The 18,931-nt window shown below is 35.8% G+C and overlaps 1 protein-coding gene across 3 annotated transcripts in view; it reads right to left on the bottom strand.

The window, feature by feature from the left end:
• Positions 1 to 18,931, bottom strand: part of LOC123307700 — a 322,483-nt gene that overhangs the window by 70,413 nt on the left and 233,139 nt on the right. For 2 of the 3 annotated variants that reach the window (XM_044890107.1, XM_044890106.1), the window contains 3 exons: positions 16,211 to 16,440; positions 12,826 to 13,904; positions 12,387 to 12,738 (listed from right to left, as the gene is read on the bottom strand). In XM_044890107.1, coding sequence (XP_044746042.1) covers positions 12,387 to 12,738; positions 12,826 to 13,904; positions 16,211 to 16,440 — 1,661 coding nt within the window. The remainder of the gene's footprint in view (positions 1 to 12,386; positions 12,739 to 12,825; positions 13,905 to 16,210; positions 16,441 to 18,931) is intronic. The other variant, XM_044890108.1, reaches the window with a different exon arrangement.

Raw genomic sequence — 18,931 nt, 5'->3', positions numbered from 1 at the left:
TTAGGTTATGTTTGGGTTAGGTTGTGCTACCCTAAATGATCATCTCATAGTAATTAGATGGTTGAAACACTGAGAATTCCGAACAAAAATTAAGGATGAACACCGCAATAGCTGTGGCAATGGGATATATTGGGGAACAAAGAGATTCATATGCGTCAATCGCTGGACCGATGGTGTTGTTGAAGGTCTTCCGGCAATTCAATTTTTAACATATAGAAGCGTATTTAGCTGGACGTTAGGTTTCTCCCACCAAAATTTTAAAAATTACATTGAGGAAACAAGACGTATTAGGTAATTTGAGTTGGATACTCTTGTCAGACGGGACAATAAACAGGGTGTTTCACGAGTAAAGGGACAAATGAAAACCGTGAATAGAGAGCATTGAGCTGAGTTCAAAAACACCTGTATATACAATGTATACCGATTGTATATTTTTCTTATAAATATTATTTTGAATTCGTTGAAAGTACGTAAGTAGATGTCTGTCTACTTGAAAAAACCTGTACATATATTGTAAATATTATTCTGAATTTTTAATGCGAGTAATTTCACTTAAATTCTTTGAAAGTTCATAATTGTTCATTTATATTGATGGTTTCGCTTAGTGGGAAAACAATGTTTGTTTATTTATATACCTGATAATGTTCAATGTATAACTATTTTATATATTTCTTGTGAATATTATTCTGAATTTGTTGAAAGTACATAATATTTTCACTTTGTGGGAAAACAATGTTTGTTTAATTGAAAATTCACGAATATGTAAGTAATGACTATTATTACGTAAATAAACATTATTATTACAATTATTAATATTATTTCCTTAGCAGCATCCTTTCCTTTAAAATAGTTCAAGCTTTCTTGAACTAAATATTTCGCGGACCCAGTAGTGCGAACGGTTTTGAAATTTCGCGCCTTTTCTCGCTAATACAGACTCCTGTATTGTTGATAATACAGTTTCCTTAGGCTGCTTGTAGTACGGATCGCATCCGCTACAGAAAAGCGCCAAACAATATTTCATCTCATAGAAGGCCAGTGTCCCATCTATTCTCTGTAATCTGTGGCCGAGTGGTACGCTTTCTACCTGATCCTTTGTTAGAGAAAAGCTAAGTGCGAGATAACCGTCCTCCATATTACTTTGTGAATAAAGCTTTCGCCCACGATACAACTTAGCGTTTTTATTTCTTACATATATGAAAATCAAGAAGATAATGTATATCAAAAAAGACGAAAAGAAAAGAGAACATCGAAAAGTAACACGAGTGTCACCGATGTACGCGACTGCGCAAACTGTCATAGCTGTTTTTGAAGGCATTAATAGACACCGAGTTCACTCAGAACCCCCGACGGCAAACTATTCCACGCACCAAAAACTCGGTTGAAGATGAAACTTTGCCTCTGCGATGATCTGAAATTCTCCTTCGATAGATTATAAGCATGACCACGAAGGCGACCGTCAGAGTTCAGTGTGAAAAGGCCACTTAGGTCGGCTACAAAAAGTTTATGAATAGCGCGATAGGTTGTGATCAGATCGCCTCGAATCCTCCTGTCAGCAAACGATGGTAAGTTCATGAGATATAGCCTCTCTTCATAGCTTGGTCGCAAAATGCCATTTGGCAGGCGTGACGCACGGCGCTGGATCCCCTCTAACAAAGTTAAATCCCTATTCAGTACCGAACACCATACAGGGCCAGCAAACTCCAAGATGGGGCGGACGTACGTATTGAACAGGACAGAACATATCTTAATATGCGAGCCCTTAGGCTCGCATCTGTTGAAGGCCTTCTGTATCATGAACAGAGATCTTTTAGCTCTATTTACAATGGAGAGAATGTCATCGGACCAATTGAGGTTCTCGGTAATAACCACACCGAGGTCACAATGACTGCTAGAGGTGTTGACAGGTATATCGTTCAGATAATAAAGATGACGGGGATTGAGGAAACCTAGGTGTAGAACACTACATTGATCCTGGTTGAGGGGCAATTGTCACTCTTCGCACCAACGGTTCAGCGCCTCCAGGTCCTCCTGAAGTTCTGCAGCGGCGGTGATAGAGCTTCCGAACAGTTTCGTGTCGTCGGCAAATTGGAAACAGTTAGATTTGATGATCTCAGGCAAATCAGATATATACAAGAGGTCCCAATACCGAACCTTGCGGAACTCCGCTTAAAACTGGTCTGGGTGAAGACAAAGTCTTGCCAACCCTAACTTGGAAGATTCTATCTTTAAGAAATTCCTCGATCCAGTAAAGTAAACGGCTTCGAATTTTCAAATGCTTTCCCTTGTGAAGGAGGAGCCCATGAAGTACACGGTCAAATGCTGGTGAAAAATCTAAATAGATTACGTCAACAGGTTGGGACTTATCTGCGGGAGTGCCTCAAGGATCGGTACTGGAACCCTTCTTTACGTAATATACATTTATGACGAATGCTAGAAATATGCTCACCTTGTACGCAGATGACACAGGAATAGCGTTCAGACATCGACGCCCAGAGATCATACACCAGAGACTGCAGGAAGCCATAGATGTGGTGCACAAGCAATATTACTGAAAAAGAGAAGATTGAGGATGGAAGAAAACCTTGAAGTTGATGGAGAAGAGGTTGAATGGAAAAATGAAGCAACATACCTAGGACTGAAGCTTGACAGAGGACTTACATGGAAAAACCACATCAAATGTGCAGGTAATAAAAAAAAAGCCGCAATGAGTAGACTTTATCCACTCATAGGCAGAAGAAGTCATATGAATAAGAACATCAAGTTGACGATGATTAAAACTATCGCGCGACCACAACTCACCTATGGATCGGCGGCATGGTGCTTCGCAGCCAAGACCCACATCAAGAGAATACAGGCCACTCAAAACTCCTTAGAATGGCGATGGATGTACCCTGGTTTGTTAGAAACAAACAAATCTACAAGGACTTGGAATGGAAACCAGTTACAGAATTTATGAAGAGAGAGGCGGAAAGGATATTCGACAAAGCCAAACAACATCCCAATGAGGAACTACGAAGATTAGTCGACTACGATCCAACAGAAGAAGCTAGAAGGTCAAGAACCTACCACCGAAGACCGAGAGATCAGTTAAGGATTTAGAAAGTAACCATTGAAGAGCTTAACCTATAAAGGATATAGGCAGCATACAACTATCAACACAGGCAAAATGCCCGGAACCTATGAAGAAGCAGTTTAGGGTTTTTAGTAGGTCTCGAGCTCAGGAGAGTGAGAATCCCCACACTTGTTCCCCCTCAGGAGAGGGTGTATTCGACTATCTTGCAGATTTTCCCCCTGATACACAAAAAAAAATCTAGGGACTTTGACCAGAAATTGATTCACTCGAGAAGGTTGGTAGTGACTGAACGACCTGGTAGGAAACTGTGTTGGCTGTCCGGTAAAAGGATATGTATTTTCAATGGCGAAATGAAGGACTCTCTCATGAATGATCTTCTCGCACACCTTGGATATAAACGGGACCGAACTGATGGGGCGATAATTGGCAGCATTGCATTTGTCTCCCTTCTTGAAGATTGGCGACACTAATGCACTACGCCAAGTAGAAGGCAAACGAGAAGTCTCAAACGATCGAGTGAACAGTAGGGAGAGGAGGTATGAAAGGGGTCTGGCACACTCCTTCAAAAGTTTGGCAGAGAAACCATCAGGACCTGGCCAAGAGTTGACATTTATTGCAGAGAGGTGTGCTTCAACGACCGAAGGAAGGAAACTTATCTCGGTGATCTCCGAAGAATTGTATGGACCAATCGGTTTAGGTAGATTGGTGGATCCTCTGGTGAAGGAGGAGGTAAAACAATCCGCCAACACATTTGCAGATTCTTCGGGGCCGGAGCAGAGTTGACTATTGGAGTTTGTAACAAGTAGGATGTCAACTTTAGAGTTGATCGAACATATTTGAAGAACTTTTTCGGGTCCTTCGAACAAACCAACCTAGATTCGTACTGTCTTTTAGCATTTTTCATGAAGGAAGAAAGAAAATTGGAAGATCTTCGATGATCGTTGTAGTCCTCCAACCGTTTTCGGCGTTGGAAATGCTGCCATATTGATTTCTTATGTTGTATTAACTGCAAAATGTGACGATCGATGCAAGGTTTGGATAGAACTTGAACAATTTCCTGCTCACGTGGGCAATCATCAACAAACTCTGGAGGATTGATGAGAACGAAGTAAGAATCACGTCCCTGGTTGTTCATGCTGAGTATATTTACAGGAGCTAGGACAGGTGAAGAACAAGACTAAGTTGAACTAATGCCGACGTTTCGTCCGTATATTCGAACTTTTTCAAGGCTATATACAAAAAAGATGCAATCAGAATGACAGCAAATAACAATGATAAATTACATACATTCAAAATGATAGAACAATTATCAACCAACAAACATGATAAATAGACAACAACAAAAAGATAATAAACTTAATTGGGTAAAACTGCGGTATACAAACTTACCAAGTTCATTCAATCTGACCTAGAAGCTGTTATTTCTACTGATAGTCGGAAAGATTGCGACCAAGCCAAGACTTTGTCAATCAACTATCAGTGAAATGATTTATATAAAATCAAACGATATTGTAAACCATAGAACTGACATCCAAGATCTGAGTCAAATGTACACAAATTTGTTGTTCCTGTATCGCGATTCCCGTATTCCGGCATAAATATCATTCATATGTCTTCATTGTCTACATGTGATAACAGCTGCTCTCGATTAATAAATCAAATTTCAATGGTGTTTACGTTTTTGAGGTTTGAATTGAAAATTGACAAGGTCTTGGCTTGGTCGCAATCTTTCCGACTATGAGTAGAAATAACAGCTTTTAGGTCAGACTGAATGAACTTGGTAAGTTTGTATACCGCAGTTTTACCCAATTTAGTTTATTATCTTTTTGTTGTTGTTATTTATCATGTTTGTTGGTTGACAATTGTTCTATCATTTTGAATGTATGTAATTTATCATTGTTATTTGCTGTCATTCTGATTGCATCTTTTTTGTATATAGCCTTGAAAAAGTTCGAATATACGGACGAAACGTCGGCATTAGTTCAACTTAGTCTTGTTCTTCTTCATCACCTGTCCTAGCTCCTGTAAATATACTCAGCATTGATGAGAACAAGGTCCAGCATTCTTCAAGATCACATGTGGGCGTTATATGTGTGCTCCAGTCGACCTCACCAAGTTTACGATTGAGGAGTTGATAGTCAGTAATCTTCACAGTTTAACTCATTCTTCTAGTTGTTGAGAAGTGCAAATGCAGAGTAGCTACCAGAATTATGTGATCGGATTGTCCCAAAGGTGGATATTGTTTAATTTTGGAGATAAGATCGGCATCGTTAGTCAAAATCAAATCCAAAAGAGAGGGATTCTGTGTACCACGAAAGCGTGTTGGGAAATGGATCAGCTGAAATGGGTTGTTCTTCTGGATAGCGTCTATGTAAGCACTAGATGATGAATTACAGGTTTTAGATGGAACAAGCCATTGTACATCGGGCATATTGAAGTCACCAGCTATAACTAGGTTGCGTTTAGCGTTTGAAAGTTCACCTAGGTGAACTGCCATTGCTTCATCAGATTGACAGGGACGTGGTCTATAAATGCAACCGATCGTAAAAACGCAAGATCTACCCCTCAAAAGATCGATAAATAGATGATCAATTCCTGGCGAGTCAAGATCCGAAATACTCAAAGTACAGGAGTCCGCAACCTGTCTTGAAACGTAAGCACAGACACCTCCGTAGCCGACGGTAAACGTAAAATCATACCTAAAAATCTTATAACCAGGTATTGCAACAAGTGTGTCCAGAATACCAGGGTGTAGCCAGGTTTCTGATATCAGGATAAATGTGGGATGATTCAAATTGACAAAAGCTAGCAGCTCATGAGACTTAGATAACAAAGATTGAGCGTTGGTAGAAAAAATGGTCTACTCGTGATGGTTATTTATTTTTTCGAAGTCTTTTTACCAGATATGTTGGTAATTGTTGGATATCCAGAGATTACTTTACATGTTCGAATCTCCCTCTCTTATTCGACGCTTCAGTTCGATACGCAGATCGTTCAGCTCTTTAATCTGCATTGGCGACTTATCATCGGTGATGTTGATTTTTCGCCACTATCTGGGCATGCCTCAGGAATACCACGATATAGGATGTTGTGAGATCTACGTAGACGTTCGAGCATTTCTGCAGGTTGCAGAGCTGGGACAGCAGGACCCTCAGCAATAGAGGCCAGCTTCGAAGATGTTATCTCGGATAATTTGGAGCAAGAAGAATCGACAGCAACTTTAAGATCTTTATGTGTTTCGGCTAAATGACTCATTTCTAAAGTGCAAGCTTTGATTTCGAATTCATGTTTGCCGATTGATTGAGCATGTCTGCCAAGAATGCCCTCATGACGTTTTAAGTCCAGAGAATGTCTCTCTAAAATAGTCTTACAATGTGAGAGGTCAGTTTGCAAAACCAATTGAGTAGCCTTTATCAAGGAGATATCATTTGCTATCTCATTGAGTTTAGCCATTAGTAAAGCGAACTGGTCGCCGCCGAGCGGAACTGAAGCCTGAGATCCGACCATTTGAGTAGACATACCAGAGGAAACCGATCCACTACGGAGTGAGTGTCCCTCCCTCCGGCAATAATTACAATCCCAACCATCACCAACCGAATTCAACTCGTTAGGTTGCAAATTGAGACAACCAATATGAAAAGTGTTTCCACATTTGAAACAACTAGTACACTTAAGGTGCGATTCCACCGGAGTGCTGCGCTGTTGCGCACATTGTGCTGCACAAAAGTTCATTGCAGTGGACTCGCCCACATGAAAAAGTAGCGCACAGCTCATCCGGTGGAAACGGACGCTAAATGGGTTAACAGCTTGTTCGTTCTGGAGTGCTGCACAAAATGTTCGTGAACAATTGTGCCGCACACGATTTTGGTGGAATCGTACCTTTAGAAGAACTAGTTGTCTGTTCTGAGCAAACGTGGCACTTGCTCATCTTCCTCCTGATATAATTTCTCTTCCTCCAATATTTATAAATCAAAAACGAGACAAAGGGAAGTGGAATAGGAAAGTTACGAATTTCACTCTCTTGTGCCGATAAGAGAGACTTAAACAGATTAGGAAGGCCACGAAAAGGGGAAGGCAAACAATATGTTGCAGGATTAGGTGGTTTTATGTATGGAAAAAATTCAAATATCTCGTCTACTTTAAAATTACGAAGCAATGCAGAAAAGACTGCAACAGCGTTGCACACGTCCAACTCCAAGTTGTCTCATATACTAAGAATTCCGAATGCCGAGAACGGTAACCGTGACTCGGTAACAGCGGGAGAACCAGCGAACCAAGTAAAAGGTAGGGACACCGACGCAAACGTCGTGCGCACCAATGTAAATAAAGCAAGAATACCAGATAAAAACAACAAGTAAAACAACGGAAAACAAGGGAGTTCCACAAGCGAAAAAAATCAAAGGATTTCCTACCCTGGTCAGACCAATCTACAAACAGGAAGTCTGCCGGGAAATAATCAGTCCTTCACACAGTAAAACTCGTCTTTGACGAGCCACTCGTATATAGGGTGTTTCATTGGTGAATAAACAACCTAAGCTAGAGCTACACTAGGCAAGTCCGAAAAATATATGATAGGTCTAATAATTCCATAACCGAGATACAGGGTGCTTCATGTATTCACCTAAAATTTTAATTACTCATAACTTTTGAACCAACCAGTATAGTCGGTTGATATTTGGAATATATGATTTACTTGCACAGGTCGATAGATTCACATTTAAATTTCCAAAAAATTCCAGGTCCGTAATTAGAAAATACTGGACATCTTCCTGGGATACAACACCCTGTATATAAAAATTTTGATGGAGATATTTGCAAAGAGCAGAAAATTTTCAATGAGATTCAGTATTCATTTTGCTCAAAGGAAACTCCAGGGAAAGCGAAGTGAGAAATGTTTATGCTTATTTTGGTTACAAATCGTAACCTGTACAGTGAATCATATATTTCAAATATCAACCGACTATACTGGTTGGTTCAAAAGTTATGAGAAATTCAAATTTTAGGTGAATACATGAATCACCCTGTATCTGGGTTATGGAATTGATGAGACCTATCTAATTTGAGTTTTTTGGACTCGCCTAGGGCAGCTCTAGCTCAGGTTACCGTATGTTCATTTACCAATGAAACAACCTGTATACGTGTCAACACTCTGAAGTATGAATGATAGTGTGTATTTGTCTGAAATAACTTCTACTCAGACAGCAGTAGAAAAGGCTTTAAATGCTCTGAATCCCAACAAGGGTCCTGGTACAGATGATATTCGACCACTATTTCTGAAAATATGTAGCATAAACCTTAGAATATAGAATAACAGGAAGGAGCATATTGCTCATTTCAATTTGACCGGAATAGAGGAGAAATATGGCCGACATATATTTCCGTTTCAACAGTGGTGTAGGACAATGAAGTTTCCAAAAAACTAGCTTCAATAGTCAGTTGATTCTGATTAATCAAAAAAATTAGGAAAGTACTGACGTAAAGTCAGAAACTTTTTCACGCTCGTTCAAATTGATAATCAAAGCGGAAATTCACCCCGCCTAACACTGCTTGGCTATACTATACTTAATGGTATTAAGGTCTATGACTTAACATCAGCTACGCCCATGGAGTGTTATTGTCACGGGATAACCTTGTTATGTCATGAAATTCAGAAACTCATAATTAATACCTGATATTCAGCTTAAAAAATCACCTACCTATGAATTATTCACGCTAAAATATCCAAAATCCTTATTTCCAGCAAATTTCAAGAATCCAAATTACCAAAATTAAGTTAAAACATCACTTTTTTCATTTGGCCACAGATAACAGAATCATTTGACTTCCAAGTCTGCCACTTTTCAAATCAGAATTTGGAAGACCAATATGGCCGTTTCCGTCGCACAATTACCGTCACATTTATTCGAAAAAGCTCCTTCCTGATATTCTATGTTCTAAGGCATAAACTTAGCGAAGCCACTGACTATGATTTTCAATTTGTCCTTACAGTCGGGCATTTTTCCTCAAAAATGGAAACTCTCAGAAATAATAAATAAAAAATGCCTATTTATAAAGGTGGCCTTAAAAATACTATCAAGAACTATCGACCAATATCCATCTCTCTGCTACTGCCAAACTATTTAAGTCAATGGTATACGATTTCGTCCCTAATCAAGGGAAACATATCATAATTGAGAGTCAACATGGGTTCATCAAATGTCGCAATCTTGAAACAAATTTATTGAGTTTCCTAGAAAATCTTCATGATTTTGAAAGCCATTCTCAGATTGATGCTGTTTATACAGATTTTAAAAAGGCCTTCGACAAAATGAATCATGGTATTCTAATGCGGAGACTTGCGGAGGTGGGCATATGTGGCAACTTATTGAGATGGTTACAGTCCTATATTTTGAATAGATCCCATTTTTGCAAAAATCTTTCCTAATGGATTAGGTGTTCCTGAGGGATCCCATCAGGGGCCTTTGTTCTTCATTATTTACTTGAACGACATCTCCTATGCTTTCGTTATGCTAAGTTCTTGGTGTACATTGATGATCTCAAAATATTTATGAAGATAAGGAGTACCAAAGACTCCAGGAATATTTAGATAGACTTTATGAATATTGCAAAGTGAATTTTCTATTTCTAAATTTTGAAAAACGCTTCAAAATAACCTTCACTAGGAATGTCAACATCTTTGCATTTGATTACAATATCGACCACCTCATTATAAAGCAAGTAGATGCCATCAGAGATCTGGGTGTACTTCTGGACTCAAAGTCGACCTGCACAGTTACAAAACTTAAAAAGTTTTTACGTCGTCGAATAAAATGCTCGGGTGTACCCTCAGACATGGGAGGTTGTTCGGGAGAAGTGAAGCTCTGTTGACTTTACTATTCAATTGTGTTCAGTAAACTTAATTTTGCGACGTCAATATGGAATCCATCGTATAGATGTTATGTGAAAAGACTAGAAAGTACTGAAGTTCCTGAAGTTCTTGTCCTACAGAAGTAAAATCCCAATTGTTGACCATGACTACACCAACATCTAACAAAGCTTTAGAATATTGAGCTTAGAAAATCGAGTGTTTGCTCTTCCGTTCTGCAGAATTGATATAACCCGAAATAGGCCAATCTGTAGAATGATGTCAACATTAAATTCTCACTCTTGTAATATCGACATTTTCAATGTTCAGCTCCATCAATTGAAAAAATTTCTGAAATTGAATTTGCCGGATATTTCCCAATCTTAGGTCATCATTTCATATGTAAATAAATATTTGTATGATGTACTATATTGTACTGTGAGTACTGTATTGAGTTTCGCCCGTTTGTACTCCTATTGTCTTAAAGAAATAAATAAATAAATGGAAATTTCTGATTGTACAGACGAGATATCCGATAAACAGAGGAGCGAAGAAAACAACGGGGAACCAAGATGAAGCACTAGAACTAAAAAACCTGTTCAAAGACCGGATCTATAAATTAAAAAAGGGGAACGGTTGTGTTTTTTTTTACTTTCACTTTTCACTTCGAGTATGATTCTGTTGATGACAGTCAGTAACCTTAAAAATGTATGACAATGATAGATTAATTATTTCATTTTGATATTTTGTGAATGCCACAAAATAAAGAGTCACAAACGTATTTCGAAATATTTACGAACTTTAAATAGATATATCAACCAATTTCATCCAAAATAACCCTTAGCAAAAATTTTAATGAGAAAAAAATCGCAGTTTCCATATTCATTGTGGTTTAATAAATAAAGTCAACGTTGATAAAACTTCAGAATTTCTTATCCAGTATTTATTGAATCACATGCTTCATGAATGCATTTTTCAAATTTCGATTTGAAGTTTACTCAGCAGAATTTTGAATGAAATTGTTTGAAATAAAGAAAAGAACATATTCAATAAGCATTAGAGAGGAATCGTGAATCATTATTTTGTGTGGATGATTTTGATTTCAAATCTCACAACTTATATTTCTTATAAATCAAGGTGTCAGGAAAATTGTTTCAATAACCCACATCAAAAAGAGGTTATATTCCTGCGAAAAAGGTTCCCTCGGTCAGTTATGTACGTATCAATAATGAAAAATCAATTTCGGCGTTGCGATTGGATTAATGGATCCAGGAATATGTGAGATATTGTGAAAGACGAGTATCAAGAATAACAAGGTCAAAACGAGGTCTCAGTAACTATCATTGTGGCAATGTATATTTCACAAAAACTATTTATCACAACCCACAATACAGTCCGCATAATTACCATTCAATCTAGTCTTGCGGGGCCTTATATGTACCGCAAGATAAACAGAACAGAAATATCGATCTGATTCTGTTTATACAATATTACAGGATTTTGTGCTTCAATATAATAATTTCAGCTTATTCTTTACACAAATTCATTATCATTACACTTAAACGGGCGGGCAGAGAGTTTTTTCTGAGGTTTTTTTTTATCTCTGTTTTCATGTATCATCACTAAGATATGTATGGTACCCCGTTAACATTTTTCCGCTGCTTACACTGAGATCTGGAACGAGGAACAGGTTTTAGGATCTGTCTCTTGTAGGCATGTCTTTATACCCGCTTCATTGTTTTTGGATTGTAAAAGTTTGTAACACTCTATTTCAAATAAACAGTAATGAACACTTCCTTATTTATTATTTACATTCATATTTTTTTCAAAGATGCAACTTTATAAGAATTCAGTTGAAAGTTGAAGAAATTCAAGTTGCTGAATTGTTAGACTGAAGAAAAATATATCCCTGTTGTCTGATGTGCTCTAATATAGTATAAGTATCAGTAGATATTGAAGTCTTCAAAACGCGCGATTTTTCAAGCACGACGGCGAAGCTGACGGCGGAAACTGAATGTGTCTCAGATGCCGAAAGTCGGTAAAATTCGCGTCGATGAAGACGTCTTGATTTCTGCTCATCTCTGGAGAACAAAAACTCGGTTATCCCCCAATTCAGGATGTTTTATACGGTGCGACATCTTTTTTTAGAACTGAAAACAATAAAAACGTTCCGGAATGTTTATAGTTTCGGACGTCGAATCCTGAATGGGAAATCGAAAATATTCCAAGCAAAAATCGAAACGCATTATGCAGAAAAAAAAATTCTTCCAAAAAAAGTGCGCATTTTTTCGCAAAAAAATGAGACAACAGTTACCTCCTTCGGTTAATAACTAGAGATTCCCCGATGACTGTTAGCGAATGCCAGCTGAAACGTTAGATAGAAATATGATGACGAAAATAGCCCAATAAGTCCTTTTCAAATTTTATCAATAATTATTTCACGTCAACAATATATTTTCAGTGTATTACCTTGTACAACTTGTCGATCTCATTTTTTGGGCAAAAGTTTGTTGGTAGTGAGTCATTGCTCCAAGTGAAGACAACAGGTTGCTTGGAGAAGCTTACTTTCTTTACAGTTATTTCTGACATATTTGTACTATATATTCTTCCTAAGGCTCTCAACATTCTCAAGGACCAGTCCACGTAATGTTTGAATTCATCTTTTTTTTCAATACGTATCTCGAGGGAAAATTCAAGATTGAATACGCGTTGCAGTTTGTGTTGTTGTACAAGAATAGTTAATCTATCCTGTACAAAAGCTCCTTCCTTGTCTGTGGCTCTGATGATATATTCCCATTTTGATACATGGTCATCGAGAGGACTACAAATGTATTCAAATATAATGAGTTTTAATTTAAATTTTAGATACAAAACGAATCAAACTTTCATCAGAAAAAAAGAAACTTACAGTCCATATATTTCCCTACGATGTGGATTGAATTGACACCATGAATTTGCTGTAATTGTATTTTCATCACTGTCTAAAAATTCTAGTTTCAAGTCATAATTGTCCTCAGAATCTTTGAAGGTATCTTCAGGAATCACAAACCGAAAAATTTTTCCGGCAACTACATTCTTTCTTTTCAATCGATTTTCTATGTAGGGCGGTTCATTTTCAACCTCATTATCTTTTTCCGATAATGTTGTTATTGGTGGAGGGATACTTGAATATTGTATCAATGTGGTAAGTTTTGTAGGAGTAGTCAGTTCTTCCTCTAATATTTTGTCGGCTACTTCAGTTGTAATATAGGTAGGTTTAGAGATAGCGGTAGTGGTTGAAGTAGTTGTGATTTTTGGATTGCTTGTGGTTGATGTTGTTGTGTTTATAGGTGTTGCTGCAGTTGTCGAGGTAGTTATAGTTTCTGTATTTGGGTTGTTAGTTGAAGGAGTGATAGTGGTAGATGGGGTGTCAACTGTTGCTGTAGATGAAGTATTTGTTGAAGTTATTGTTGATACTGTCGTTGATGGAACTGAGGTCGTCACAAACATAGTACTCGTAGGAATAGTATTTTCAACTTTAGAGGTTATCATAACTTTGAGAGTTGATGTTGGTGTCGTTGAGTAGGATATTTCTACACCTACATTGTCCAAATATTGTTCAACTATGTCTCTTTCAGTTGTTTTTTCTTTGTAATGTGGATCATCCTCAATGATAATTTGTTCTGTACTAGTTGTTGTAGTTCTAGTGTTGCTTCTACTAGTAGCTTTAGATACAGGAACTATTGTTTGATTCTCAATTTCACCAGAGTCGTCCTCCTCATCTTCATAATCACCTGTTTTATAATTTTCATAATTATCTACATATGTGTCAATATTTTCTGGAAATTGCATTTTTATAGTTGTTGCTGCTGAGGTTGCTCTCTCTGTTGGAGTTGCGGTTTTAGTGGCAGTCGCTGTATCTCTTGTTGTTGGAGATATTTTAGGCACTTCAGGTGATGTAAGAGGTATTATATTATTATTTCCTGAAGAATTGTCGTCTACAATCTGCTGAAGAAGATAAATGCTTGTATATTCTAAACGATGCACAAAATTAATAGTATTTCAATTCACTCCATTTTTCAGGATTATCCCCGAAATGCTTTGTTGATTTGAGACTTCTGTTACTGATTGACTGATTTTTAATTAACAGGTTGAAGGTAAGATTATTGCAACAAACACCACTTCTTAAACTATCGCCGAAATATTTAGATTTTATTAAAAAATACTTTTTAGCGCTTTAAAACAGAAATTTTATCACTACCCAACAAACACAATATACAGCAACTGTACAGATACTGCACTACAAGTGCCACCAGAATGCAGCATAGAGATTGCTGTACTGAAACTGCAGTTTCTGTATTGATAATTCTGCATTTTCAAAATGCAGTTTTTGATGTACAGTAACTGCACAGTTTCTGTATTGATAATTCTCCATTTTCAAAATGCAGTTTTTATATACAGTGACTGCACAATTTCTGTATTGATAATTCTGCATTTTCAAAATGCAGTTTTTGATGTACAGTAACTACACAGTCTCTGTATTGATAACTCATCATTTCCAAAATGCAGTTTTTGATATACAGTGACTGCACCGTTTCTGTATTGATAATTCTGCATTGAAAAAATGCAGTATTCAATATACAATTACTGTACATTCTCTGTAATGATGAAACAGCATTTTAAAAATGCAGTTTTCGTCATACAGTGACTGCACAGTTTCTGTGTTTACAATTCTGCATGTCAAAAGTGCAATATTCGAAATACAGTTACTGTATAGTTTCTGTATTGATAATTCTGCATTTTAAAAATGCAGTATATTATAATATACATGCTAGAAGTAAGAAAGGCGACATAACGATCATATAATGAATAATTAATTGTACACTACAATTCACACAACGTAGTTAAAAAACGAGCAATGAGAGAAGAGAAAATTTGATTGAGATGTGTGACTAGGTACACAGGTATTTGAGAATTCTCTGAAGTTCATCCTACTGGAAATTGATGTGAACGCGAAAGGAGGAGAAAGCCTTAATTCCAGTTATTTATTGGACATCGAATTATTGTGTCAGCTATAGCCATCTTCAAAGCAAAAATCTAAGTCCTATATCCATTAATTGTGTTGATAACCAATTGATATCATACGGTTGATTCCACTTGTCATAAACACGATATGAGGTGTCGCATCAATTTTGGCACATTCATTGAAGGTGATGCATTGCATTTATCGATACAATACTTGTATAGAATTTTCTGACGAAGTTTTTAGAGTTTTCATGAGTCTCTGGGCTATATTGTTCATTACACTGTTTTTAAGATCCATCGGGTGGAAAACATAATTTCAGCTTTGGTGAGTGTTTCAAGTTGGTTTTTTGTCCAATATAATTTATTTTCCGAAAAAGTTGATAAATTTGTGTATTTTTGATTATGTTAATATAGTTCGTGTTTTACTCTTTTTTGAATTATAAAAAAATTTATTTTTTTATTTTTTAAATTTTGTTTCGTACCCCTAAAAGTTTTGAATGTTATTTCAGCCTTTATTGCATTCTATGTTGATGGATTTTATATGATTGGATTTATATAAGATAAGATCTTTGAAAAATTGTATCTTTTGTAGCCCTGAAGAAGTGGAAATATATCCGCGAAACGTCGGCATTAGTTGGGTTTAGTTTTTGACCATCCACGTTTCCTATATCCTGTGAAAAATCTAGAATTTAAACATAGGCTTCATATGAAGTTGTCTTTTATATGGATATAGGACATAAGCTTGTGCTCTGAAGATGGTTATAACCAAAACATGTCAGCACAAACCAATAAATAACTGAAATTAAGATTCTTATTCCTCTTTTGCGTTCACACAGGTATTTGACTAGGTACACAAGTATTTGGCTAAATATTAACTGAGCAAAACAAATAGTTACTAACAGTTTTATCTTTTATCGCGGCATATATGTCAGAAATATGAAAGATTTAAAACAAATACACTAAGGACAACATCAAACAAAAACGATCTGGAAGACTTGACAATTGAAATTATGTTTTTTCCTTCATTTTATTGATGGATTTTTCATCTTGTTTGATAGAAACCATTTTATGTAGAAAGCGCTTCTTCAAAAATTTTTGATGTCCTTATAGTTTTATTGAATATTTGTTAGAATCAACATCATTCTTTTGATTTTTAATTTTCGAATAAAATCGAAACGTGTCGGCTATCCTTCAAGTAGTGGTTTTCATTCCTGACCTTCAACCTGTTAATTTAGAATCAATCATCCTCAAAAATTACCAGGGACTGATATGGAAAAAGCTATACTCACTGTCCAAATAGGCATATTTCCATCCTCTTTTGCCTCACCATGATGATGTCTGTGGGGATGAACATTGTTTTTTTCTGACTTCTTGACAGATGAAACTGTAGGATTCACAATTGTAGGGCTTCGAGCAGCTTCAAAAAATTCAGATGTATGTGTTGTTACTCCTAAGTCTTCCTCATAATTTTCGGAATCTTCATAATCATCGTAGTACTCTCCGTCATATTCTCCATTTTCTGCAAATGTTTTTATTTATATTCAGTGCTCATCACATGTACTTTTTCCGAATAATTCCACTGTGAAAGGTTCATTATATTGTTCGAATGTGTAACAACATTCATTTATCGATTTAAATTTATTCTGGGAGGATTCTGCATTTCTTAATAAACTTTTTAGGGTTTTCACTCCCAATCTCTGAAACAAAATCAATTAAAAATGAAATCGACGATTTGCTCCTGCGTAAATTCTTGCACTAATTTGTCAGGAGCAAATTAACTAGAAAAAATTGTTGCCTGACAATGAACTCAAAATAAATAACGTTGGAATTATAATTTCAAGTGGTAACTTTTCGGAGTCTATATCAGACTCCTTCATCAGACGAAAAATCTATTCTCGAAAATCTTCTGAATTGTGGCTTTTGTTTGACATTAATTGTCAATACATAGAAACGTTGATTCATTTAATTTTGAAATTACCGGATGAGAGCTCCTTCTTTACTAAATTGATCCAAATATGATCTATTCCTACCGAACATCTTGCCAAATAATTATCTTGATCTAATAGAATACAGACTCTTTAATCTTTCGTTTATAATGGTCTGGTTCCGTCATTAAAATGTTGTTGAAATCCATCATGTGGTCTCCCGTATTAGAATGATCTGCGATTTGTGATCGATTAATTTCTCTATTTTTAATATTATTTTTATGTTCGCGTTTTCTTATTTCTAGAGGTCTGGACGTTTCACCTGTATAAGTTTTACCACAAATACAGGGTATGTTGTAAATACAATTTTTTGATTTTTGTTTTTCGTTCAAAGGTTTAGTTTTTGTCAATATAGATCTTAAATCATTTTGCGTTTTAAAAACAGTTCGTTTGTTGAATTTTGAACCGATTCTTCTTATTTTTCCTGAAAGGCCATTAACATAAGGAATTACATTCAATAAATTTGGTTGTTCTCGATGGTTTGTTGGTTGTTCCTGATCATTATTAAGATTTTGGTTAGTCATTTTTCTCTCTAAATTTAATATTGTTTTTTCAATAAGATTTTTCAGGTATCGAGTATCCCTAAGAAAATGTTCAATGAAGTCAACTTCATTATTTCTAATTTCGGGTGTAGATGAAATTAAATTGGCTCTATCATAAAGTGTTTTAATAATACCTCTTTTGACACTTACTTGGTGACTGAAATAAAAATTCAAATATCTATTAGTATGTGTCTTTTTCCGGTATACGCTCGATTCAAAATAATTCGAAAACTTTTCTATTGAAACATCTAGGAATGAAATTTTGTTATCTTGCTCTAATTCCATTGTAAATTTTATTGTAGGTTCTTCGTTGTTAATATGATCAAAAAAATTTTTAGTTCATATCTACCATGTTGCCAAATCACAAAAATATCATCTACATATCGCCACCAAGTCTTTAGTTTTAGTGGATATGTGTCTATATATTTTTGTTCGAAAGATTCCATGAATATGTTACTCATTACTGGTGATAAAGGAGAACCCATAGCCATACCAAATTTTTGTTTATAGAAAACATCATCTAATTGAAAATATTCAGGCAAACTTCTAAGATCTCCATTATATGGATCAATAGTCAATTTCGAATTTTCATAAATGGTTCTATCATTAATCAATTTTGTTCTCACTATTTCAAGAGTTCCATCAACTGGAAAAAGATTTACTACATCAAAACTTACTAAGATGTCTGTTGCATTTAGATTAGAATTTCTTAATTTTTCAAGAAAGTGTTGAGTATTTTTCAAAAAACTAGTTGTTCCTAGATGTTTCAATAAAAAAGTTTTCGAATTATTTTGAAACGAGCGTATACCGGAAAAAGACACATACTAATAGATATTTGAATTTTTATTCCAATCACCAAGTAAGTGTCAAAAGAGGTATTATTAAAACACTTTATGATAGAGCTAATTCAATTTCATCTACACCCGAAATTAGAAATAATGAAGTTGACTTCATTTAACATTTTCTTAGGGATAATCAATACCCGAAAAATTTTTAGGAAAAAACAACATTAAATTTAGAGAGAAAAATGACTAACCAAAATCGTAATAATGATCAGGAACAACCAACAAACCATCGAGAACAACCAAATTTATTGAATGTAATTCCTTATGTTAATGGCCTTTCAGGAAAAATAAGAAGAATCGGTTCAAAATTCAACAAACGAACTGTTTTTAAAACGCAAAATGATTTAAGATCTATATTGACAAAAACTAAACCTTTGAACGAAAAACAAAAATCAAAAAATTGTATTTACAACATACCCTGTATTTGTGGTAAAACTTATACAGGTGAAACGTCCAGACCTCTAGAAATAAGAAAACGCGAACATAAAAATAATATTAAAAATAGAGAAATTAATCGATCACAAATCGCAGATCATTCTAATACGGGAGACCACATGATGGATTTCAACAACATTTTAATGACGGAACCAGACCATTATAAACGAAAGATTAAAGAGTCTGTATTCTATTAGATCAAG

The sequence above is a fragment of the Coccinella septempunctata genome, chromosome 2 (assembly GCF_907165205.1).
Source record: "Coccinella septempunctata chromosome 2, icCocSept1.1, whole genome shotgun sequence".
Lineage (NCBI taxonomy): Eukaryota > Metazoa > Arthropoda > Insecta > Coleoptera > Coccinellidae > Coccinella > Coccinella septempunctata.
This window is presented reverse-complemented; position numbering and strand designations above follow the sequence as displayed.